This window comes from Molothrus ater, chromosome 4 (genome assembly GCF_012460135.2).
Source record: "Molothrus ater isolate BHLD 08-10-18 breed brown headed cowbird chromosome 4, BPBGC_Mater_1.1, whole genome shotgun sequence".
Lineage (NCBI taxonomy): Eukaryota > Metazoa > Chordata > Aves > Passeriformes > Icteridae > Molothrus > Molothrus ater.
The window spans coordinates 42,800,509-42,827,227 of record NC_050481.2 but is presented as its reverse complement, the minus strand read 5'-3'; the positions used below and the strand labels follow the sequence as shown (position 1 = coordinate 42,827,227).

The window sequence follows — 26,719 nt, the reverse complement described above, 5'->3', positions numbered from 1 at the left end:
TTATTTTTTTCTACAGAAACTGGTAGTGATCTTTCTATGTTTGAAGCTTTGCGAGACACAATTTATTCTGAAGTGGCAACTCTTATTTCTCAAAATGAGTCTCGTCCCCACTTTCTTATTGAACTTTTCCATGAGCTTCAGCTGCTAAATACAGATTATCTGAGGCAAAGGGCTCTATATGCTTTGCAGGTATGCACAGATTTTTGATTTTGTTTATGAATCAAGCAAACCTTAGATTTTTTTTTTTTACAGCATAGATTATCTTTTCCAGGATATTGTGACCAGACATTTATGTGAGAAAAATGAAAAAGGGAAGTGTGCAAAATCACTCAATTCTTCAACATGGGTAGCATCAAATTCTGAACTCACTCCTAGTGAAAGTCTTGCTTCTACAGATGATGTAAGTGTTGAAATTCAGAAGCTACTGGCAGCTTTTCCTGTATTTCAGTTTGCACACATATATGCTTGTCTAGTGAAATATACTAAGGAATGCATTTTGTTAAAATTAGTATCAACTTACACAGACTTTTCTAAACAACGAGTGGCAAAAGAATCAATGCAAAAGTGATAAAATATGGTAGGATTCTTGGTACTAAAAATGAGTGATGTGTCAGGAGTGAATGAAATGTGGAGAGGGATGTAAATTGGAAACTGATACATTCAGAGCCGAAATCCTCTCCTGAGTAAGGTCAGGACAAGTACCAATCATATGATTCTCCAAAATTCTTTGCTTGTATTTAAGAAATCAATTACACCTCTGTACGGTTTCTTACATGATTTGCACTTGAAGTATTTGAAGTAAGCATGGTAGATTAACCTGATGGATTTATAACCTGAAAGTAGGGTTGTTCTCCAGTCAGGCAGTCTTATGACAAACCCTGATACCACAAGTCACTGAAAAGAATTGCAGGCTTGTTAACACATCTGTGGGAGTATGGTGTGTTCCTTGTTTCTATTCAGTTGTCTGGTAATTTTTAGGAAACTTTTGGCAAGAACTTTTCTACAGAAGCATGTCAAGATTGTGAACAACCTGATGCAGACAATGGCAGTACTATGTCTACTTCTTCAAATTTTGAGCCCTTTGCCACTGATGACCTTGGTGAGAATGATGTGACTTAGTGTTTTAAGTGTTACTCCCTCCCTCCCTCCCTCCCTCCCTAAATGCCTGCAATTGTCTGCACTTTAGTACACCGTTATTTCATTTTTAGTGTGTAATTACATGTTTTGTAAGACAAAACATAATTGAATTAGTTAATTGTGGAACACAGAGTTCATCAAAGTGTGTAATAAAATATTACAACTAGTTATATGTGGATTTCAAAATTTGGGGCCTTAAAGTCATTTTAATAATTGTTTATTTGTCTATCAATTGAAAACTTTTTATTTAGATTAAAAAGTGTTTTTATTCTAAATATAGGCAACACAGTGATTCACTTAGATAAAGCTTTGTCTTGGATGAGGGAATATGAGCGTATGAAAGTTGAAGCTGAAAGTACCCTTGACTCTGAGGGCTGCTCTAGTAATTTTCAGGGTGCTTCTGCTGCTAAATTAGAAGGTATGCACATATATGTATATTTTGCTTAGTTTTAGAAAATAATTATAGTAACTATCAAGCTAAATTGCTTTCCTCTTTATTTATATTGAAAACTTAGCAAAGTTTGAAAGGATATTTGCATACTTAAGGAAATAAGATTTCTTTTTTAAAATAAATTTTTGAAAGTGATATTTCTTTAATAGTAATGTTGAATGTGTTAAATGTACTGGTGTTTTTTCTTCTTTTTATTAAAACAAGGTGCAGGAACCGGTGAAAGTCAGTCTGTGCCACAGTCAGGTGATGTTCCTGCAGTTCCATGTCCTCGCATAGATACTCAGCAGCTTGACCGGCAGATTAAAGCAATTATGAAAGAGGTTATTCCTTTTCTGAAGGTAAGGGGTCTTTATAATATGGCCTGAATTAGAAGAGTAAGAAAAGCACTTGTATAATTGCACAGAAGAGCATTATCTAAAACTTGCCTCTTAGAAACAGCTCCAATAAATACGTGTTCGGTTGCAGACTCTGCTGAAGATGAAGTAAGAATTAGATGTTCCACAGAAAGATTCTGTGTAGTTATTAATAGGAGAAATAAATGGTGAAGTTTCTAGATTTTATAGGGCAGGTGGACTTGACATCACAAAGAATAGAGGTTGCTTGCTCTGGAGCTGAAAAAATTAAATATAGGAATGTTTGAGAATGTACTTCTGAAATATTTGGTGCCTTTTAGCCGACAGAACTGAGATCACTAATTAAAACTGCTACATGTACAGTAATCGAGTATTTTTGAAGAATATCTCTGAGTGTTTGATTTTTAGCATTATTTTCTCCTGTTTACAAATATCTTTAAAGTTGTTGAGAACTTTTTAACTATTATGATTACAAAGAAGGAATGTTCTTCTTTAAAGAAGAAGTAGTCACAGTTCTTCTTTGCAAGGTTGGAGAGCAGAGAAGATGGAGTTGCTTAAGGCATCTCCCTGTTCTCTTTTATAGAATGCACAGTGTATAAGCTTAGGTTTGTCTAATGAGGTATTTGGTGATACTAAGTTTAAAAACTGTATATTGTTGACATGCTAGAGTCAGTGCCTGAAGACTTGTTCTTTATTTGCAATTTTAAGGCTGCATATAAGAGTAGATGTCTTAATATGCACTTCAGTACACTTGTGTACACAGCCACAATATGTGAACTCCTTAGTTTGGCCAAACGTTCTAAGATGCCAAGTACTCATGTACTGGAAAACTGAGATAAATCTCTGTGTGTTGTGACCAAGCAGTCATTTATGAAGTATGCTGTTTGTGAGATTGATTGGGACTTTTTTGTGGTGTGCTGTTCCTTCAGTGGACAAGTGGGGTTTTTTATAAATTAATTTCTGCACTTGAGTTGATGGCTAGTTTTTCTTTTGAAGTGGTAACAAATCTCATTCTGTGGTACTTATGTAGGAGCACATGGATGAAGTATGCTCTTCTCAGTTACTGACATCAGTAAGACGTATGGTCTTGACTCTTACGCAACAAAATGATGAAAGTAAAGAATTTGTGAAGTTCTTTCATAAGCAGCTTGGCAGTATACTTCAGGTTAGTAGTTTGTTTGCAGCACTCAAGTTGGCTAATGAGCCGACTTCTCTGAAGTTGTATTTTACACCTTGAATAGCATAGCTGCCATTCTCCCTCACCTTAGATACAGTGATGAGGTATTACCTTTGTTCCTAAGCAAATTATTTATGCACATAGAACATCTTTTCTGTCACAGTCAGGTAGTGAGAGATGTATCTCCAGCCTGTGGCTGTCTTCAAAGAGAGCTCTGGTGATGCTTTTCATGGACATCTTGTGTAAATTCCTGAAAATCTGTAGTTTGCACTTTTTCATTCTTTTTTTTTCTACAAGCATGGAGTTTAAATCATGAGCTTATTAAGTTCTGTGTTATGTGACTAGAGATTCCATGTAAAATCTATTTAGGGCACTAAAATTTTTTTAAAAGTATCAGCTTATATATACATAACTAATTTCAAGTTATTAGAAATATGAAAAATGCTTAGTCTTTAAAGCTTGAAAGCCTATTTCAGAAACTGAAGAATTATTTCTCTTCACAGGATTCACTGGCAAAATTTGCTGGTAGAAAATTAAAAGATTGTGGGGAGGATCTTCTTGTGGAGATCTCTGAAGTGTTATTCAATGAATTAGCCTTTTTTAAACTCATGCAAGACTTGGACAACAACAGTATTTCTGTAAAGCAGAGATGTAAACGAAAAATAGAAACCACTGAAGTAATGCAGTCTTATGCTAAAGAGGTTTGTTTTGTTTTATTTTTGAAAAATGTAGCTTTTGTGAGATTGCTAAATATGTGTATTTTGTAAACTAGTTTGATTGCCTTATTTTTCCCTTATATATATGTTTATTTATTTATTTTACAAGTCGCTGTGTAATCACAGTATTGCTTGTGTAGGAGTGTGAACTGGTTTTCCTCAGTTAGGGCAAATCTTGTGTTACAGATGACTATCTTTTACAGATGTCTAATTGTATAGACTTTGTTCATAATTCAGAGGAAATGTCTTAATGGTTTTATATGAACACACAAAGGAATTAACAAGTATTAAAATAGTTTTAACACCTGGGGCCATTGAGTAGTTTAACCCCAGTAGGCAGCTGAGCCTCTCACAGCCACTCAGTCCCATCTGAGGGATGGGGAGACAAGCAGAAGGGTAAAGCAGAGAACACTCGTGGGCTGAGATAAAGACACTTGAATTGGTAAAGCAAAAGCTGCACATGCAAGCAGAGCAAAACAAGGAATTCATTCACTTCCCATAGGCAGGCAGGTGTTCAGCCACCCCTAGGAGAGCAGGTCTGCATCACATGTAATGGTGACGTGGGAAGTCAAGCACCATCACTTTGGATCTCCCCCCCTCCCTCACTCTTCACCCAGCTTTATATGCTGAGCATGATGCTGTGTGGTGTGGAACATCCCTTGGGTTAGTGAGGATCATCTTCCTTGGCTGTGTCCTCTTCCAAGTGCTGTGCACTCTGACCTCTTGCTTTTGGGGTGGGTAAGGAGCAGAAAAGGTCTTGACTCCATGGAATGCTGTTTGGGAGTAATGAAAATATCCGTGCGCTGTCGACCCTGTGTTCAACACAAATCGAAAACACGGCCTCATACTATCTACTGTGAAGAAGTAGAACTCTATCCCAGTGTATTGGTTTTGCATGGCCCTACTACACCCAGCTAAGTATTTTGACATATTGGAGGTCCCAGTTCATTATCTCTTTAGTTTGCCTGCTGGTTTCCTTGCATCATCTTTAAAAAAATAAGAGTAAATCCTCTGAAGTTGTCATGTAGTTGGTTTGTTGGCATATGCAGAAAGAATCAGTTTCTGGATTTGGTGTGTAAAATAATATAATGTTTTCAGAAATATTTGAGACTGTGGGACATATTCTTGCTCTAAAAAGCAAGCTTTGGCTAGGTTTCATGCCATTTACATTATTAAATTTAGTATTGCTTTTATTGGGAGCATAGCTGCATTTTTTTTAAGTTACATGATCTGTTTACAAAGCAAATAATAAACCAGATCATGTTCATATATTTATGATTTCAGTGTCATTTCAGCTTTCTTCTAGAAACACAAATACCAAAACATACCCTTAAATAATTTTTAAATGCCAGCAAAAGATATTTTTTGAACCTGTTATAAAGTCCTACAAGTATTTTTAGGTGTACCACCAGCTATACTTCAAGATAATAAATTTAGATATTTCAATAGTATGGCTGGTATGAGGGAGACTGTGGAGTGCCTTGTAAAGAGGCCAAAGGAGCACTGAATCCAGAAAGATTTAGACATGACTTCCTGTTTTATCTGAAGTTGTCGATTGGCAACTCAGAGCAGGTATAAACTCAATCTCATAACAGGTATAAACCAACTCTTTATGTATCTTTGTTACATAAAGAGTTAGTTTGTACCTGCTATGAGAAAGCATGGAGCCAGCTTAGATTCTGTATTTCTTCTCTCCTGGAAGACAAAATTAGGGTTAAAGTCAATGTTTGCCTCATTGCTGTGGCGGAGGTTCAGATTCAACAAAGCCAGAGATGAGCCAGAAGTGGGAGGTCCTGGTTACTTTGCACAGCCCTGTGCAATTATCTCTGTATGGTCTTTCACAGCCCTCAACTCTGGAATCCTGATGCAGACATATTTGATCTTGCTCGGTTTTCTGACTCTCTTGAGTCCAGCAAAGTAACTGCTGAACACACAGCTCTTTGTCTTGATCAGAGTTAGAATCATGAAGTGGTTTGAGTTGGAAAGGACCTTAAAGATCATCTAGTTTCAAACCCCCCTGCCATGATGTATCTAATTCTATGTGCTAGATATGATTCAACCACAGACTGTAGGTTTAGCCCAGTATAAACATACTTGTTTACATAAGAAGGGTTAGCACAGATTTTTTTAATGCTTGCAACTCTGAAATTTTGAAGACAAAAGTCCCTGTGGCTTCCTGCTGTTTTAAGATAGCAATTCTTAGTAAGATCAGCATTTCAGCCTGGCTTTCATGAAGCCATAGTTTGATTCAGTATTTCTAAGTTATTTCGGTTTAGAATTGAAGACAGTTTGTGTTTCTTCTAGGCAAAAAAAGGTCTCCAGGTGGATGTTTGTTCTTCTGTTGAAGATGTCGATGAGGACAAAGTATGTGTATGCCTTTCAACTGTCATTATTCCTCAGATAATTTCATAGGTCACTTGGTCTTACTGTTGTCTGTCATAGGAATCAAGTATCTGTAAGCAGCCCATTTTCCAGTCTTTAGAAATTTATTAATCTCCTTTCTGTTATTTTCAGTCATTTATTTTATCAAAGTTACAAAGTAAATTATAATTTGCGTTTCTAAGGCCAGCTTAACTATTTATAGCAGTTAACATTTTCTTTTTTAATGGTATGGAATAAGTTAATTTACTTTCCATCTTCAGGAGAAGGTAGATGTTCTGAATTGGGACATGTGGTATTTAAGTTCTCAGAGTCCCAGCCTGACTGTGCTCTGAGTATGAAATGTTAGTGCTCAGATTTTGTCCCTTTTCATGTTTCTTTTGAAAATCACTGATATCACTGGGAAGATATGTTGTGTATGAAGTTTCAAATGGTCAGCTGGAATGTTCAGCTTTCTCCAGTCAAGGGAATGGTACAAGTATATATACCAAGCAGAATGTTGATTGCTATCCTAAATGGATATAGGTGTAGGAGTAGGCATGTGTGGGAGTGGAGCCAGTGCTTTCTGCTAGGGCTTAGAGCTTCTGTCACACTGCTTTGGAAGTTAAGGCAGGTAGTTGTACATCACTTGTTGCAGTTGTTGTAGTGTAGAAAAGTCCTTTCAAGATTTGGAGCCAAACTCAGGGCTTTACTTTGAGGTTCATACAGGAATGCAGAATTTTCTCATTCAGCATATTTAGCAAATTATTCAGTAGGGAGACTGCTGAGAATATTTTGCTAAAGAAATGAGAAGCTGCAGTTAGGAATATTTTTACTCCTCATTGAGGAGGAGCAGGGAAGTTGCTGCAGGGTAATAAGGCAGGTGTGTCTGTCTTCTTGATAATGACAAATCTAATTGAAAGGGTTTTTTAACCTGGCATGCTGATCAGTGTTAACCTTTGCAGATAATGACATACTCAATAGTTACAAGGTCCTTGAAAGCTATGTCCGAACAGGGCCATGTTCTGATGCTCTGTTAATGAGTATTCTTCTGCTGTATTCATTTCAAGGCTGTAAGGACTACTTAAATGACTTAGATTTTTAGTAGATACTTTTTAAATAATGAGAAACATCCTCTTTATGCAGAAACCTTAGTGTAGTCTTTACATAAACATGAAATTGTACAGTATACCGTGTTTTCCTAGGACAAGGATGAGACTGAAACTGCTAAACGAGTGCCGGACTCAAAAGTGGATGCTGGTAACAGAGTGCCTGAAAATATTAGATCTGATGCATCTGATCAAGAGGAAGATGAGGAAAGTGAAAGTGGTCCAGTGGCAATAAGTAAGAAACTTTTATATAGTTGATTACTCAGTGCTTCCACTGTAGTTTTGACCAGCTAATCTTACAACAGGATTTGCATGAAGTAGTGAGTGCTATGTAACACCTTCTCTCACAGATTTTATAGTCAGTCCTTTGTCAGTGAAAGTTTTGCAGTACTGTATTTCCTAGTGTTATGTCAAGGATTAAATATTCCAATTAGAGGAAGTAATTTTTTTCATAATCAGTAGATCTGTAAAAATATGTTAGAAGTGGATTCATTAGGTTATATATCCTGTCTCAGTTGAACTCCAGGTTTCTCAGACTTTAACCTGAATGATGTGAAAGCTGTGCAAATTTTATGCGGTTTTTAATTTAAACAAGGTGGCTTTTTAAAATGTGCTTTTACTTTAAAAGTAAAGCTTGCATTTATTTGTTTATTTATTTATTGTCCTGATTTTTGTCTGACACCAACTACTTCTGGCTTGGATTCCTTTACCATTTATGTTCTTTGCACCAACTTGTTTAATAACTTTGACATTTCACACCAACGTGGGTGTTTGTTCATAATATAGCTGATGTGAAACATAGAGATCTTTGCAAGTTGAGTCGTTACTGTATCTTAATCTTAAAGAATGTTTTGAAGTAAGGGATATCATTGCATTAAATTCCCCAACAGGATTTGGCAATTCAAAGGTGATTTTACATTGATTTGCCTTTAGGTTTATCAAAAGCAGAAACCCAGGCTCTGACTAACTATGGCAGTGGAGAAGATGAGAATGAAGATGAAGAAATAGAATTTGAGGAAGGACCTGTTGATGTGCAAACATCACTACAAGCCAGCAGTGAAACAACTGAAAATGAACAGGTAGAGACAAAATTGTAAAAGCAGAACAAACACGTGCCAGTGCACACCTTTTCAGTACATATATCTGTGTGTGCCTCATTTTTCTTCTTGCACTTTTTTCGTACTATTGAAAGTAAAAGAATAAAACAAGAAATTGTATGATTCCAGTAGGTGCTACATGCAAAATGCATTCCTCACTTGAGTTTATTACGGCTGATGCTAAAGTAGATGGATGGACAGAGACTAAACTAGTGTTTACATCTGCTATGAGAGAGGAAAAAATATTAAGCTGCAAGTGAGAAGTTAAACTTTCAAAAAAAAAACATTTTAAACCTTCAACTAGTTCTTTGTTTGCTGAGATCAAGTTCTAATTGGGGGTAATTCACACTTGTATTCTAGAATGTCTTTTGTTTGTGTTTCATCCCCTTTGTGATAATTATTTCTGGAACAATGGCGAAATGTTATTGGGTATGATTGTCATTTCACTGTTAGTTTTCTTAAAATTTTAATATGTGTGACCTTGTTTTGGAGAATTGTCAGTTCTTCATATATTAAATAAGACTGACAATCTATTGAAGCTTTGGTTTGCTCAACATTAGGCGAGGATGTAACTGGAACATTTTACTTTAAAACAGTGGATCTTTTAAGTGGAACCAGAGTTTTCCTGGGAACTGCTGCAGTGAAAATAAAATGTTCAGATAAAACATGCCTATCAGTGTTAATAGTTTTGTAAACTGTTACTGACCAGCTGGCAAGTAGAACTTGCCATCTTTATTTCAAACAAGTGAAAAGACAAATTCATGGAGCAGGTGTTACAGTGTGTTTCTAGTTAGTAAATTAGCCAATAAGCTATGAAGCTAATCAGTAAAATTTTGTTCTAACTCATTTTTACCTTCCCCAATAGACTTCTAACCAAGAGTTGAATAAGCCAAAAAGTAGTGAAATTTCATCATCTGAACAAGAGCCTGCTAAAGGTAAGCCCTGTATGCAGTAATACTTTCATATGAATTTGCATATGGTGAGAATTGTCTTGGACAGTGCCTGTGATGCATGTAACTAAGAGAAAGATGATCAAATTTACTGGACTGCCTTTTTCATGGAACTGTATCAGTAGCCTGGATGTACCTGTGTTGATATTGACACAGTAAACCTTTTAAAGAGGAAACATGGAATAATCTTACTTAGGTAGATGCGGTTTTTGATGCTTGACATGAGCAAGAATTTTAGCTGCTTGTTGCAGCTCTTGGCACACAATTGTATCAGAATTAATATGTGTTACAATGTTTTGATGTTTAGATTTGTCTTGTATTTGTTTTTTCTGCTACTACTGTTTTACTAGTTATTGAAATGTCTATTTTAAATTTTTTCCTATGAGTAATGTTGTAACTGATTAAGAGCAAAGAAATGCTTTTCCATCAAAAGAAGGGAGCATTACTGGGTTGTATGAATGTTATTTCCAGTGTAACTGTTATTACCACCTTCCCTGTGGTTTTCTGTTGCAAACATTAGTTTTGTTCTTGGCCCTTTTTTTGTAGACTAAAAATCAATATTAGAGTGGCAAAATATTAAGGTATTTACTGTTCTGTATTATATCTCCTCATACCTAGAATGAATATTTTGTAGTAGGTCACTTAGTTCTGGAAGTTGTTTATTGTGGGTTTTAAAAAAAACTTTTTTCAGTCAGAAATCAAGTCACATACTCTCATGGGATAAATTGGTTATACTTAAGTGTGTAAGGGTACAAATAACTGATGTTTTACTTCAATCAGCTTTGGGTTGTCTAAGAGACTATAATTCATTTTCATTGCTTATTTGTAGCTTTGGATTATAATTTTTAAAAGAATAAAAATTTTTGTACATTCAGAATATTTTCCTGTCTCTTCCTAGTTGAAATGTAATTCTGTGGTTTTAGGTGAACAAGATATGGCTGCAGCTGTGCATCATTACCTCAGTGTCATGGAGAATACACCAGCTTTAACAGCCAATACCCCAGAATCCTCTATAACAGCCGCTGTGAAAACTGAAGGATCAAACTCATCTTTGGCAGTGAATGAAACTCAAACACCAAATACCACATGTGCAGAAAACAAATCTGGTGCAAGTTCTGAAAGCTCCATGGCTGGCAGCCCTGATACAGAGTCACCTGTGCTAGTGAACGAATATGTGTGTATATTTCAGTTAAGATCCATCCAAGAGAAATTATAAGCTTTTTTTATTTCAGTGTTATTTCTGGTTTGCAGTCTTGTTTTGTTTCCATCTTTAAATTTGATTTTAGTATACTTTAATAGTTTTGGAGTGAAAAGAAAACAAAGTAGCACTTCCTAAATACCACAATTTTTATTAACAGGAACCTGGTTCTGGAAATGTAAGTCAAAAATCTGATGAAGATGACTTTGTGAAAGTTGAAGACTTGCCCCTCAAACTTGCTGTGTATTCAGAGGTATTTTGCTAGTATTTGTGCAATTGTTTTTTAGAAGTGCATATGTAATTGTAAATGTCTGTGTTACCCAGACAGCAGCAAAAATTATCCAGAATTTTCAGATTTGCTTTTTCTGTTACAAAGGCAGATATAATGAAGAAAATGGAAACAGAGGCCCAAACCAAGAGTTTGTCTGATGAATTACTGGATGGAGGTGGAACTCAAGATCAAGAATTAGTCGGAGATGCCCAAACATTGAAAGAACCTGGTAATTTTTTTCTATATTCTGTAAACATATTGGGAAAACACTCTGGAGTGCTAGAATTTAAATATCTCTGATTGAAGTAAGCAGTTACAGTAGTGCAGTAAAAACATTGGGTTTTGTTATGCATTTGAAAGTGTTGCATTGATATGAAGGGATTTTATCTTGCTGTCCATCTCCCTTCTATATACTTTTTTAGATTCTGTGGCTGATAAAGTCATAAAAGTTAATATATTTAAAGTGGATGTCACAACGTAATGGTTTTGAAACTTATTCAAATGGAGCGGTATTTTTGTTTCTTATTTCACAAGCTTGGGTTTAATAACACTGTAAATTATAATTGCTCTTATCTGATTTAATAACACTCAGTATAAGTTCCTGACAGACTGCTCAGTGCTTTTGTGAACATTCAAGAGACTTTTCAGAACAGTAAAACATCTCAGGGAGAAAGAAAGTATTTTTCATGTGAAGTATACCATGTGGTAGAAAAAAGTTCCAGTATGTATGATAGCAATAAATTTTTTCACTTTCATGAAATATTATTTATGCAGATACATTGATAATGCAAGTCAGAGAAAATGGTTTTTGTGGGCTTTTTAAAAACTTTTTTCAGTCAGAAATTAAGTCACATACTCTCATGGGATAAATTGCTTCCACTTAAGTGTGTAAGGGTACAAATATCTGATGTTTTACTTCAACATTTTGAAGTAAATTGGGGTTTTTCTATAATATTGTGACAAAATTACAGTATTCAAGACTTCTGTTTTATTGTTAGACTTGTGATTCTCAAGTGGAGTGTACAGTCATGGCATATATAAAGGGCATGAACTGGGTATTCTGATAGTAGCAGTTTTCTGCTAGTGTGCTTCCTTCCAATTCCTCAGATAGTATAAGCTGATGAACCTGCTTTTCATTTAGTGCATATGCAGTCGTAGCACAGGTTTTTTCCCAGAATGAAGTGTGAGAAAAGGTGCATCTTTCCTTCTGTTTTGGTCACTGCTTGTTCAGCGTTCTGCTTGTCACAACTCTGGCAGCACAAGCCTGTTGTGCCCATTTGGTGGATGCTGATGCCCAGAGCTGCTGTGGGAACAGTCTGACCACGAATGCCATGCCACACCTAAGTTGTAGCTAGCTCTAAGCCATTCTTAAGCTCTGCATGGTGGGGATGGCTGTAGCTGTTCAAGTAAGCCGTGGCTCAAAATGCTCGTGAGGATGAAATAGCAGTTGAAATGTGGTAATGAGCTGTTTGATACCTTGTAGATATTAGACAATGATTTTATTCTTATTTTACAGAAACTTTTGGAGCTCAAATTGCATAAGAATTACCCGAAGATGTCTGCATTAATAAACTCTATGTATACAAATGCATAAAGATCAGTACTAATTTCCCAGAATTCTGGAAGTGTATAAAAATGTAAAATTTTTAACACACTGCCTCTTAGGATAGGTATGTGATCTTCTGCCTGTGGCAGTTTAAATGGCTGGAACTGAATCCACTTCTATTCAGTTTTGCTGCACTGTTCTTTTTCTGTCTTAATTTTTTATTTTTATTGTGACTTGTTTGGTAATTTTAAAATTGTTCACAATGGTAGTTTTAAATAAAGTTTGGACTTGTCTGTAAGTTTTCTCTTTTGAAAAATTTTCTTTGGCTTACAAACTGGTACGCTGAGTTTGTTGCCGGAAGTTAATTGGCTTGTTGGCATGCTTGTAGCAGTTTGCTCTTCTCTTACAAGAAACACTGCTCATTTTCCTGGGACAACAAATTCTCCAAGTTTCTTCCACCTTCTCAAAACACAAGGTATAGACACAGTACATACCTATGTGTTGTCTTTATAGCCTAGAGTATAGCTTGTCTATAACAAAAAAGTTCCTGTTCACGGCTTGTGGAATTCCTTTCTATCAGCACATTTATCTGAGATTAATACCCCAGGTTTATATTTTACTGCAGAAACCAGCTGTATTTTTCTGCATTTGCTGAATCCTTTTGATGTTCACAGGATTAAACCTGTCTGAAAATGTTAATATCTTTTCATGGCTAACTTAAAATTGCTGCAGTTGAAGGTCTGGAGAATCTGTTCTAAAGTGTTTGACTTTAATTGTAGTTTCCTAAATTTCATTACAAAGTCATTGTTTTAAAATGCAGTTGAAGTCAGCACCTCCTGGAGTCTCAAGGTAAAGTAGAATTACAGAAAAGTAGATTGGAAAACTTTGTTCAGTTTTTCAGGTCAGAATTGCTAATAGCATTTAAGTCATAAAACTGAGCTAGAAGAAGCTTATTCAACACATCTGCTCCATTATAAAGATTCTGTTTACCTTAAACACAAGGCTTTTATGAAAGTAGTTAAAAAGCACTGGTTATCTTTAATTCAGGATTGCGCTGCTTTTGAGGTTAGTATGATAATATGGCTATATACTGTGGGAGACAGTATAGTGATGGTGAAGCCTAAATATGCTTGAAGTTTAAATAAAATGAGATTGTAATTCTTCTGTGATTTTTTTCTAGTTTGTTTGGAGTGTCTCTAGGTTTTATGAACAAATTTTGAATTGGCAGATTATGGTCACATGCCTCTCACGTGCAAGAATGAAGGTAGATTAGCAAAATGTTTTATGAAGTTTAGTTACTCTGCAGGCTTTACACTGGTGGTACTACTGTGGGCAGAAAAAAGTTACCATTTTAAGGACCAAGGAAATATGTTGTGACAAAGGCAAAGCTGTGACACTGAAACAATCAAACTTCTAATTACTAATTAAGCACAAGAATCACTCAGATCTAAAAGAGGACTTTTGCTATAAAGTAGAGTGAGATTGTGTGCAGCTTTGAAATAAGGCTAGTTTATACATTGAATCATTAAATTCTAAGCTTAAGAAAGAACCTAAGCACCCTCCATTCCTGAATTCTTTTGCTGGAACGATAGATTTAACCCCAGCCAGCAACTGAGCACCAGGCAGCTGGTTGCTCACTCCCCAACCAGTGGGCTCAGAGAGAGAAGTAGAAGACTGAAAACAAATTCATAGTTGAAAGAAGGATTAATAGGTAAAGCAAAAGCTACACATGCAATCAAAGCAAAATGGCAAGCAGGCGTTAAGCCACTTCCAGGACAACAGGGCTCCGTGATGCATGACAAGGACGTGGGAAGACAAATGCCATTACTCCAACTGTCCCCGTTCCTTCTTCTTTGGGCTCTATATGCTCATGAAGCCCTGTGGTGTGGGATAGCTCTTTGGTCAACGTGGGGAAGCTGTCCTGGTGGAGTCCCCTCCTAACTGTGCAGCCCCAGCCTCCTTGCTGTGGGCACAAGGTGATAAGCAGTCTGGACTCTGTGCAAGTGCTGCTCAGCAATAAGGAAAACAGCTCTGAGAATCAACACTTTCCACAGATTCAAAACAGCCCCACACCAGCTACTGAACAGAAAACCAGCAGTATGGATACATGAAAAATGCATTGAAATGGTATTTCTTTGGTCATACCTACTCTCTACTGTTTCATCATGGAATGGTCAGCAGGGACCTCTCAAGGTCATCTTGTGCCAGCAGGGCCACTCAGAGCTGTTTGCCCAGGTGGCTTTTGAGTATCTTCCTTCTGGGAGACTACCACCTCTCTGGGCAACCTGTGCCAGTGTTTGTCATCCTTACAGTGAAGTGTTTCCTAACATTCAGAGAGAACTTCCTGTGTTTTACTTTCTGCCCTTCTAGTCTACTTTCATTATCCCTTGCTCAAGTAGTAGAACTCCTGATTAAGTTGAACTCTCACTTATGCCTAATGCCCAGCTCTACTGTTGTAGTTAATTTCAAGCAGAATTTGTTTCTTGCTTAAAAAGAACACTGGGGAGTATGGGAGTGAGATGGGAGAAGCAGAGTCTTGTGCTTGGTATGTTCCTTCTCCCTTACTGATCTGGACCAAAGTGAAACGCTATATTTTACTATCCAGTGCCCCTTGCACAGTTCACCATTCAAGACAGTTCTGTAGTGCCCTGAGTAAAAAGAATTGGAAAAATTATTCTTAGGATGAAAGTTCAGATGGCAGAGTTGCTTCTCATCTATTGCTAATGCAATTTAGTAACAGCTCTTCCCTTACAAGGATGTTGCTGTGTGACACCTGTCCTTCACACTTGTACTGTGAGTGACCTAACAAACCAGTGGAACACACGTATGGAATGACACCAACTCATACTGGATTTGGACTCATTTTCACTACTGGAAGTAACTGTTACTTCTGGGAGAGTGGTGGAATAATTTATTTCTTATAGATTGCATCACTACTTTTCAAATGTTATTTTAATCAGATCCAAATGTATCCCAAAATGATTCATGCTCCAAAACTAATTACATCATCCACAAAGTCTAAGCATTACAACAACAAACAACACTTGCTGTGACTGCAATGATAATATTTGAACTGTAGTTACCTACTACAGGATTACCATCTTGCTTAAGAGCAAGTTCAAACAAAACCCTTCAGTGGTAAACTTTGAAGAACATAAGTCAGAAGCCTTCACGCATTCTGTACAAGGTTGGATATTCTTACAGTAGTAGTTACTCAAAGACAGACTGGAACATTTCTTGTCCTACTTTTATATAAGTGTCTCTCTCTTCATTTGTCATGAGAGACACAAGCTCTGGGTTTTCACTAACTTGGCCATATGAGCAGGGCTGGCCAGCTACCATTAAAATAGGATCCAGAGTTTCCTGTTCCTCCTCTTGTTCAAAGTTGCTGCCTGCTACTTTCATTCCTGCTCCTCTTGAGTGCTTGGCATCCTCTTCAAACTCACTGCTATCACCGTGTGATCCATGTAGTTTGCTTTTGACAATAGGAGCCTGGTCTGTGCTAGATGATGACTTGGATTCATGGATCAGAAGAGTCTTGATGATTTCATTATCAGTGACAGTTTCTTTAACATTTTCTTCAGTTTCTTCAGAAGCATTTACTCCTAATATACAACACTTAGTGTTAGAGGGATCAAGCGTTTACAGTTACCACATAGGCATCCTACATAGATTATTTTTTTCTACTCTGGATCTTTTTTACCCACACTAGAATTCTCTTGAAAATAACAGACATTTCTGAGAACTTTCCACTGTAAAAATTACCACTTAATTACTGCAGGGCTAAAGCCAGAAGTTTTAGGACACACCTGATCTCTTGCTTTAGGAATATAATGTCAGTCAGTCTTAAAACTAGATTTTGGAAACTAAGGTCTGATAACCACTAACACAGAATTGAAACAGTATCTTCTAAACCAAGCTCACTACATTTTCAGTGGGAAAGCTGTATTTACACTAAGGCTGCAGAATTAATTGGTGAATTCACTAAACTTACCAACACTATTGTTGGTGGCTGTTGCTGCTCCTTCCACAGTGCTCTGTGACAACCAGATCGGTTGCTTTTCAGTTGCTTTTTCTCTTCTTTTCTTCTCTTGCTTTGAGTCTTGGACATCAATAGTTAAATTTTGGGTGTATGCAAGGCCAAAAGCAGAACTTCTGTGTGCCCATTTTTCACGGCGGCTGCAGGATTCCAGCACACTTGAGCCCAGCTTTGGATCAAAGCTGAATGAGGTGTCACATTTTGAAGAGGTAGAATTCAGGCAAGAACCTCCTCCCCCCACCCCAATTCCCGTTTAAAAAAACCAGAACAACAATCACAAACAAGCAACCCTCAAAACTGTGTTTTGTTGGCAGACTAGCTTTAACAAGTGCTCTAATAATCTACATTCCCTTTTACCTCTCAGAGGTAAGTGGTTCTGAACCATTGATTTTTGCAAGGTCTCTCTTCAGTAGTGCATCTCTGGATGAAGCACACTGATAGAGAAATATTACTTTCTCATAGGAAGGGCTATGAACATTAGCTGAAGGAGTAATCTGGTGAATAAATGACTTTAAAAATGCATCAAAAATTTAAAAAGGTATAGCAATATTTTAGGATGCCTTAAATATTACAGATTTCTTCATTAAACAGCTGACTGTACTGAACAAAGCAGAATGGAGTACATAGGCTGCAAGTTCAGTATTTCAAAGATTTTACAAGTGGTAAGTTGTCGGGGGGATTTGCATTGATCAGAAGTTCTAGGGTGGTGTTCATACCTTTCTGATAATTCCGGTATTTCTGTTGGCTGAGGCTCCAGCAAGTCATAGGGCAGCACAATCTCTTCGGTCTGACGCAGCAGCACAAAGAGAGGCTCGATCTGCTCGTTGAACTTCGCCAGCAACGTTCGAGCGTCGTGCTTCGGAAATGCCGAGCCATCTTCCTCTACCTCAGTGTTGCAGTAAGTGCAGCGAAAAGTCTCTGCAACATTTTCCAAAGTGGGAATTCTCATGTTCATAGAATGCAAAAAGATCAGCAGGATGTTGTTAAGCAGCCTGCAGCCTGGACATCTATGCAGACATTCTGGCTTTATCCATTTGTTGACATTAACTAGGGGAATGTGATTCTACAGGCAAAGTTGAGACAGACTGGTATTATACACTTGTTATGCAAGTGAGAAATGTCTTGGGAGAGAAATTTAAGCTGGATAGACATATACTATCATCAGTTGATTTTTTTTCTTCTCTAGTCTCATCTTCTCAGTTCTTAATGTAACGGAAGACATTTTCAAGCATAAGTAGTATCTGGTTTTAGTTTTGTCATAGTCAAGGCATATGCTAAAACCAATATTTATGTCTTCAGGAAAACAAACAAAACTTCAAGCTTATTTTGTGAAACTATATCACCAGCTTCAATATTTGCATTTCAGTAACTTGACAGAGCCCCTCAATTTAGAAAAAAGGGATGATTTTGCTAAGTGGCAGGACACAAATTTCACTGTTGGCATTTCAGGTTAGTCATATATAAGACTCATTCTGCCTGGGTCTGGCATCTTTTGCAGATCCCATGACCCAGATGTCAACACAGTACTGTGCTCTGAGTAATGTATTTCACATGATGCCATATTGACTAATTTTGAACTAACACACTATTTAGTTATTTTGATTTTAGAGAAGAAAAATCCACAAGCTCTGACACCAGTTCTGCTGTGGGTGGATGTGTCATGTTGACCTATGAGGAGCCGGAACTTTCCAGCCCAGGAGAGCAGCTCTGCTCTGGTGCCACTGAGCTGCCAGAAGCTTATTACAGTAGGTGACTGCAAATGGTTTTACCCATCTTGTCCAACTCGTCAGTCAGAAGGACTGACCACACAAATGGATTAACTAAGAGATTCAAAGCAGAGTAAAGATAGTGCTGTGTTCATATTTCCATATGAGGAAGTGAGACTCACAAGACATGGATTAGTTAAGATTACTCAACCAGGTTCAAAGCAAAGCTGAGGCCTGGAATCTGATTCTCAACCCCAGCTCATATATTCAAGATTAATCTTCCTTTTTTTTGGCATGTTCTACAGAGGCAGCATTTCTCTTTTCCTCACCTCCCAGCATCCCCTGTTTCAGGCCCTTGTCCACTAGCAAACAAGAAGCACATTCTAACAAACGTGCTTTTATTGCAAAGTTCACTTAGGAAAATGTTTTGTGCTATCAGGGTTATTCTTTAAGATAACAGCAAATAAGCAATATAAGTAACACACCTGTAAATGCATCAAAGAGCTGATTGACTTCAAGGTCTGTGTACGTGCTAGAGCAAGATGGACATTTAAAAGAGGATCTGGTAGTTGAATCCCGCTCTTCTGCTTCTATTTTCCGGCGTACATGATCCAGTTTGTATTTTACCACATCCACCAGCACCTTGTAATTGATGTAGTAGTAATTGTGCCTGGTGCTCTTGCCGTTGGGCCCCGTTTCAACTCGCACCCGCAGCTTCAGCAGCTTGTCCGCCCTGAGCGCGTTGAGGGCGGTGCGCAGCTGCTTGCGCTCGTACTTGAGCAGCTGTAACAGATCCTCCTCTTTCACACAGGGGTAGCGGATCAGCACGTCCAGGGCCAGGGAGCACTCCACACCATAGAAACCACGCACTATACACTTGGCCAGGCGCTTCAGGGCTGCCGGCACCTCGCTGGGAACGCTGTGCTCCTCCATCAGGAGCTGAGCCACTGCCAGTGGAGATGTGCTGTACAAAAAAGAAGGGAGGTGAGCTGCAGCAAACCCTTCGTAGCCCTCACAGGCTGGTGTAAAACATGTCATTTGCTGTGCTGCACTTTAGCAAGTCTTCACTGAATAGAGGAATGTAAAATCCTTAATCTGCATTGGGGATAGGGAAGATATCAATAGGTGTCAGAAATTATCTAATCTTAAAATACAATGCTTACCGCTGAAATATTTATGTCCCCTTGTGTAAAAATCCTCTTTGTGTAAAAAATGTGTAAAAAGAAGATATCTAGAAAAATGTGTTACAGAAAGTTCATAATCCTCCCAGAAGACAGCACATTTAACTTGCATGTCTAGGTCTGCCTGTTTGCATTCACAGCCAGCCAGGTAAGAGCAGAAGTAAAAGTAAAGCCTTCAAAAATAGAGCTCCGGATAAGAAATCTTAGTTGAAACTGTATCTGCCTTAGTTGCAAAGCCACAGCAGGTATTTGAGCACCTGTTCACACGCTCCTTGTAATATTTTTTCTTTTGCAAAGATTTTGCAAAGCTGGGGCACAGGATGCTCCAAGTTATCTGGCCCTCAGCACAGGGTAGTCAGGATAGCACATTTTATCCCTTAGTGCTCTTCTCATCTAGAAGTAGGACTTCTGGCCATATTCCTAATCTCATTAAGGAGAATGTAACTAATTTTAATCAGTCCAACTGTCGTAATGGTTTCTTATTTGTAAGGAGGGAGAAGAAAAAAATTAAGATGTGTTTCAACAAAGCCAAATGCCAATTCCCTTCTCTGAGGCATGTTAAAATCCTACAGTAGTATTTGACACTGCTGCCTCTAGCTGGGTGATTTTGCTGGGAGCCATGCAATGCTCAGCCAGAGTGCAGCTGTAGCCACTGGGTCAGGATCTGGAAGGGTAGAGGATGGCACGTTATGGCACATTACATCCAGCCCTGGCACCCACTGCAGAGGGTGGTAAAGATCCAGCCCAGGTAACTGCATATTGCTATCAGAGCTTCCAGAGAACCTTTATCAGGAATCCTAGTTAAACAAACAGAACCACTTGCACTAGCCTAGTACTTGGGCTATAATTAGATTTGCACTTCACAGGGTGCACCTTATGGAAAACAAAGACAATGGAAACCTGCTGGTCTGAGTCTGGAAAGGCTGAAGGTGATAGCACCACATTGATCTAAATTTCCTGCAGGAAAACTGAGGGAACACTGGAATGGGCTGTCCAGGAAAGACATTGAGTCTCTGTACTCCCAACAGGACAAGAGCCAAAGCAGACTGACTTGTCTTTGAGAGTAATTTTGCCATGAGAAAGGGCCCAGATGGCCTCCAGATCCTCCCCCTAACCTAAATTCTTCTATTCCAAGAGAGTTAAAGTTAACAGCAGTAAGGAGTGAAGCTTTGGCAACATCAGTCTGTTCCTTGACAATCTCTCTCAGACTAAGAGCAGCTTTTCTGTGCTTTTTGACAAAAGCCTTCATGAATAAGCACTTAAAAAAGTTGTTCTTTTTGTTGTTATTATTACTTTTGTGTTACTCTTTCACTTCTCCTTTGTCCTCATCCTCAAAAGGGACTTAACCTATTTAATCCACAGAAAAATATGATAACTTATGATTCTGTTTCTTCCTCTTTCTGGCCTAATTTTGAACTTTTTTTCTGTGCAGTGCTTTATAGTTAGCAGTAAGGAAAGGATAGACAGTGTCCTCAGCTGGTTCCAGAGAAGAGTAGCATGGCTTTGAGTTTCCTCAGGGAAGTGCTCTGGAGAGCACTGAGCCCTGTCCTTCCACACTGGGCAGAGTCCACAGAATGGAGGCACTGTAGCCTCCAGTATAGGCCCAAAGGAAAGCAGTCATGGAATTCTGTAACCCAGCCCAGCCCTGCTGAGGAGCACCAAGGGCAGCCCCAGCATCTGTATTGGGAGTGTTACTGCTCACATGCATTGGTCTGGGATACAGCTCTATGTGGGTTTGTGTCATATGACCTCCAGTTGGATTGTGGCAGTATTAAACAAAAAGAACAAAACTGTTTCTTCAACTAGTTCTTGGCTAGTATGTCAGCAGAATGCTGGCACTTAAAGGACTTGTATTAGGTACAGCTCTCCTGACTCTTTTTTCTTACTCTAAGTCAAATACGGAATGAAATGATTTCAAAGGGAGTGTGATAAGAAGGTAACATCACTAGGGAAGAAGTAGGACCTGAACTGTAAGCAGGAGTTTTGCTGACCTAGCAATTCTCTGGGTGACTCCTTAGCTCAGACTGGCTCTGTGTACTTGCATCTCTAAAACCAGCACTACTCTGAAGTGTTTCTGAGCACTTTGATGTTGAAAGCTTGTCAGGTACAGTCTTACAACCGTGTAAAATAGCCATGAGAAAAAAAAAAAACAAAAAACAACCAAACACACAGAAACTCCACCATCTCCAGAAAACCCCACCACACTCATACAACAGAGCCTAACCTTGCCCCCTGCCATACCTAAACACATACTTTCAATATCATGAACACTTTCTGGGATACAAGTGAGCAGCTTTTTTCAAAAACAAATCCATAGAACCCACTGTCCATTTGCAAGGGAATTTTAAATATGCAAGCCTTTGGTTCAAGAGAAAAGGAAATGGCTTTCTTTGACAAAAATGACTGAATTTGACCTGAATAAGAAACATTCATGGAAAAAAACCAACCCCCTCAAGAAATCTTCCTTTAGGCTACAAAATAATCAAATTTGGGTGTATTTTATAATAAAAATTACTTAAAATTAAAACAGGGAGAAGCTTTTTCTACTGTGCTCTGCTATATTTGATGTTTTATTTTTCCAATCCACTCTGAAAAACCTCTCATTTAATCACCCAATTTGAAATCTCACAGTTCATGAAAACTACTTATTTTAAAAAGTTATTATGTAGTTTTCAGTTCACAGGCAGCAGTTCTCTTTTGAGAGGAGCTGGAGACCACCCTTACCAAGGAAAGGAGTAGGAAGTGTGTAGCCCTCTGAAGTCAGAATGGCTTTAAACAGAATTCTGCTCTGCAGCTGAGCTACAGTCTGTGTTAAGGAGACAGGTATTCTACTACTCATGTAGATTCTTTCCTGCCTTTTTTCCCCTAGCTGATATCATGTATAGACAAGATATTCTAGAAGTCAGAGTTTAACTTTGAACTTCCTCTGCTTTTAAAGTATTTATTTTTATGAGGGTAGGGGCTATCTTCTTAAAACATTTATTTTAAAAAATATTCAATAACTTAGATGTTTGAGTGACCCAGCTGTTTATAGTTTATATGGAGCCATTCCCATAATCAGAAACTACATTTAGGATGCTCTTTTTGCTGTGGGAAACTTATGCAGAGTTGCTTGTTGTGCCAGCAGGGCCACTATTAAAAGCAGAATTTCAAGTCAAGAGGCATCATATAGAGGAAGTTTTGCAAGGTTTCTCTGAAGTCAGTTGCTTAATTAACATTTTTTTGAGCTGTCTGAGAAGACAAAGTACCCATCTCACAGTTAAAGGCACTAAACCAGAAAGATTTGATAGGACTTTGCCAGACTTCATATAATCCTACCACTTGCAAATCAGTTAAAAACATTATCATTACCTCTCTTGTTTGGGCAGAAAACTTCAGGCTGATGTTGTAGAGAAATTGCTCCTTTCCTAAGAGCTCAAAGCAACTGCAAAACAAGCTTAAGTATTTCCCAGCCTTTTCCTAGACCTATCTGTGATAAGCCCTAATCATCACCCAGCTGGTGCAAGAGTCCCCAGATCACATTTCATTAGCAACTGAGTGAGTTCATATGTTGTGTCATGATAATGCTATAAATCTTATTGCTCCATGCAATCCACCTACAACAGGCAAGGACTGAAAATGTGACTGCAATCTTTGATTAGTGTTTTCATTTGCATAACTTTAGAAGACTAAAAGTAAGATAATCATTAACTCCTTTTGTTGTTGTGAACCAAGTACTTAGGATAGGTAATTTACATAATTTGTTTAGAAGCTTTCAGAACCAAACCCAACTAGAAATTTTAGTATCCTAAAGGAAAAACTGGAATGGTTACTAGTTCCCATATTTTTACTTATTAATCCTTTTAGGTGGTTTATGTCTTCAAAAGAAAAGAAAAAACAATTTTTCACTGTGCCTTTCTAGAAGACAAAGTTATGGATATTATTTTTTGGATTAGATATCTTTGTTTAAAAACAATGTTGAAATAAGGTTGCTAGACCTTGTACAGTACAGAGTTAAAATACTGAATTCTATTAGGATTGCAATCATCACATTTCATCTCAAATTTGTGCCTCTTTCAGAACTTTTTTTTACACACACAGTGGAGGCTGGTGTTTTGTAGTGACTTACAGCTCCACTGTACGTGTTGCAGCATGTATTGTGCTTTTGTTACTGCTGTTTGTTGCTGCATTTCTGACTCTCTGACTTGCCAGGCGTGTGGGTCCACTGAGGACTCAAGGTGTGGGTGTTTGTCTGCATAGGACAGATTGTAGACTGGCATCTGTAAATGTCACTACAGAAGGTAGTGCCTCTGAGAACTGGTGGATACCAGAAAAAAAATCCCTCATATTTTAGCAGTTGTAACCAGGAATTTAGATTCAAAAACTTTAAAGGTTTGAGAGTGCTTTTTAGAAACTGCAAGAAGAGGTGACTATTAAAAAAAAAATCCTTGATATTAGCTCTGGTCTTACTTTGTAATTTATAGTAACAGAGATTGGTTTCATCCCATATGCTGAGAAAAATTCTGCTAGTGCTCTTTGTTTTCCCATTTGTAAGAATCCACTTGGCAGATACTCAGCTGAGAAGTATATTTGGCATGAATCTTCAACTGCAAACATAGAATGTCCACAAGGTAACATTGAACCTCATTCCATATAGTGGTTCTTGAGCATGCTCCTTTGTTGTCATGTTACAGCAGAAAATGCAGGGGAGCAGGACTGCTTGCTGGTACCTGTTGGGTTTAGTCTGTGGGAAATGTTTACAATAAACAATTCCTGTGGGTGTCGTGTAACCTCAGTGCTGTTATTCCTGTTAGAGCCCTCAGCCTGCATGTGGAAGTGTAGAACCAGATGACAACAAAACAGCTTTCTAAATTAAGGAGAGGGATGGTGTGGCTGGTAACACTGCTTTCAGAAACAGGAAACAGCTGTCACCTGTCATGCTGTGGCTGACAATTCCTTTGGCAAGGACAGCTAACCCCCATGTAGCAGACAGAGGTGCTGGCCCAGCTCTGCACACTCAGAGCCAAGCCAAAAAAAAAAAAAAAGAAAAAAAATAAAGTGTGGTATTTATTAAAAAAACCCAAGAAGATGTTTCAGACTGCAGGTAGCCCTGGCACCTGGGCCGTGGGAAGCAGGATTTGTGCTGCTGGTATGTTGTTGTGATATTGTGTAACGCAGACATTATTGAAAGTGGGAGCTTGAGACGGCGATAGGCAAAGTCACTTGGCTTCCTTTCAAACCCATTTGGGTGGCTGGGATGTTTATCTGGAATGATATGGGCATGCATTGCACTTGCAGGCTACTTGATAGGAAGGAGGCAGATAATCAACTGAGCAGCCTCAGGAGGAAGAAATAAATATAGAGTCTGATGAGAGGTTGGAGGAGAAAATTAGTGGGTTGCTGCTTTGGAGGGCATAGGTGTAGGGAAGATCTTCACAAAGCAAATGTATGCTTGACCCATTGGCAGAGCAGAGGCTGGTGCAGATGGCATGGTGGGAGGTTGTGGTGCACACCTTGAGTAAATGGGATCTGTGTCAAGTTCTTTTATTGTCTCTCTTTCTTGCCCAGACACGTGGAAGCCACAGTCTGCTGTGTCTTTCATTCTCATAAATTAAAATCTTGACCTGTCTAGCTCAGACACTCAAGCACTACAAAATAAGAAAACACCAGAATCATAGTAAGTGCTTGTATGTAACCTGCTGCCCTGTGCTTACAGGACTCTTAATCACACACTCACATCTCCTGTTTTTCCCTGTGCTGGCCCTTTCACAAAGTCAATGCCTCAGCCAACATGGGGGTGTCTATGTTAAGCATGCTCTAAGCCCTGCTTATTTTGTGAACCAAACAAACCTTGCAATGAAGTGATGCATTTTTTTATCAGTTTCCCTATGGTGCTTTCCCTTCCATGATCCTTGAAGACTTGCTGGGATCAAACTAAATCAATTTTCTTTGACAGCTTTAGACTTTTTGCATTAGTTTATCTTCCTCATAATGAGAAAAGTAAGGGAATATTTTGCCTGTGTTACATATAGAGCTCTGATGTACAGAGTTTGAAATCAAGACTGCTGGATAGTTTTGAGAGACTTAAGTGAGATGTAAAAAAATTAGGATTCACTTTACAGTATTTTATATGATTGCAGCATAGCTCCCACTGTCTTAATTGCCTTTGTGATCAGTACTTCCAAAATACAACCCCTGGTATCACAGACTGGGTACCAGCTAGACACCACAACCTACTGCCTGTGCAGCACCTGGCAGAGCTGGGGTGAGAGTTTAGTGGACCCAGTGCGTACTGAGATGTGACTGGTCTGTAACATCATCCCTTCTCTTGTAAGAGAGATGTCTTGAAAACTGGAACAGGTTTCTCCTTTGTTATGTTGTTCTCATTCTTCACAGGAATGCAGCCCATCATGTGCAGTGAGCAAAAGAAGGGATCTCTGCAAAGGGAATTTTGGGATCATACAAAGAGAGTGTATCTGATTCAAAAAGAAATGGGAATGAATGGCTTCTATGCTTCTGGCCACTTCACAGCCTGAGTATACTTCTAATGTAACTTATCTTGATTTTAAATCTGAAGAACAGTTGCTTGAGATAATATGTATTTTTGATTTCAATATTCTTTTCTTAAAGGATCAATTTAGATCTACTGTCTCTCAGCATAATTTGAAAATATCGGTAACAGCAGTTGCTGCAGATGAGGAGGCACATTTTGGTTGGGGATTCAGCTGACAGCAAAGGAAGGGTCAGTAGAGGAGCATACTGCAGGTGCTAGATCTTCATAGCCTGCCACTATTGTCTGTCTTCTTGTGCTGTTTTACTTCTCTTTCCTCTGACATTTCCTGACTAGCTCCTGCTCCTTTCACTTTTTTTTCCCCTTCCCTGTTTTCTCCTTTCCATCCAGTCACATTTACTTCTTTTTCCCACCTGGCTCCCACAGAAGGCATGAAGGTTCATGGAGCTGGATATGGCTGTCTTAAGAGAACTGTTTCCAGCTCTCAGGGGATGGTGCATGTACACCTCCTGCAGAAATGTAAATGTAGCATTTTGGAAACTAAGCAGATGCAAATTATATGTAACTACTCAAAGGTTTAAATACTGGTGCAATTCAGATGGTAGGTGTAGCCTGAGAAAAGACTATGTCTAATCCAAACAGTGGACTATGTCTAATCCTGGTACCTGAATTAAAGTTCTGCTTTAAAAACAAGATGGCAATGCTTTGCTACAACTCAGTGCTTGTGATCTAATCTTTTTTAGTGCAGACAAAAAAAAAATCTTTCTTACTGAGATGACCCATTTTCACTGAAATATAAAGAGGAAAAAACCTAGGGATGTTTTGTTTTGTTTTGTTTTTTTTTCCTACACTGTGTATCTGCCAAATAGAGAAAACTTAGCAAGTTTAAAAGAAAGACAAGACTAATAGTACAAACCATTAAGCAAAGACTGGAGTTACC

General features: G+C 38.3%; 2 protein-coding genes across 11 annotated transcripts in view; one reads left to right on the top strand and one right to left on the bottom strand.

Moving 5' to 3' along the window:
• PCM1 (pericentriolar material 1) overlaps positions 1–13,521 on the top strand; it is a 41,419-nt gene extending 27,898 nt beyond the window's left edge. For 7 of the 10 annotated variants that reach the window (XM_036381995.2, XM_036381996.2, XM_036381993.2 and 4 more), the window contains 15 exons: positions 17–189; positions 272–400; positions 979–1,099; positions 1,418–1,555; positions 1,793–1,926; positions 2,972–3,106; positions 3,622–3,819; positions 6,139–6,198; positions 7,398–7,536; positions 8,235–8,380; positions 9,264–9,333; positions 10,272–10,522; positions 10,707–10,799; positions 10,923–11,046; positions 12,334–13,521. In XM_036381995.2, the coding sequence (XP_036237888.1) occupies positions 17–189; positions 272–400; positions 979–1,099; positions 1,418–1,555; positions 1,793–1,926; positions 2,972–3,106; positions 3,622–3,819; positions 6,139–6,198; positions 7,398–7,536; positions 8,235–8,380; positions 9,264–9,333; positions 10,272–10,522; positions 10,707–10,799; positions 10,923–11,046; positions 12,334–12,359 (1,937 nt within the window). In that variant the 3' untranslated portion in view covers positions 12,360–13,521. The remainder of the gene's footprint in view (positions 1–16; positions 190–271; positions 401–978; positions 1,100–1,417; positions 1,556–1,792; positions 1,927–2,971; positions 3,107–3,621; positions 3,820–6,138; positions 6,199–7,397; positions 7,537–8,234; positions 8,381–9,263; positions 9,334–10,271; positions 10,523–10,706; positions 10,800–10,922; positions 11,047–12,333) is intronic. The other 3 variants (XM_036381997.2, XM_036382003.2, XM_036381998.2) reach the window with 2 other exon arrangements.
• Positions 13,522–15,573: 2,052 nt separating this feature from the next.
• LOC118686419 (general transcription factor IIE subunit 1-like) lies at positions 15,574–19,041 on the bottom strand. Its single transcript, XM_036382646.1, has 4 exons — positions 18,594–19,041; positions 17,119–17,320; positions 16,358–16,584; positions 15,574–15,968 (listed from the first exon to the last, which is right to left on the bottom strand). Exons 1-4 carry the CDS (start codon positions 19,039–19,041, stop codon positions 15,574–15,576), a joined length of 1,272 nt encoding a protein of 423 aa, XP_036238539.1.
• Between the last annotated feature and the right edge of the window lie 7,678 nt (positions 19,042–26,719).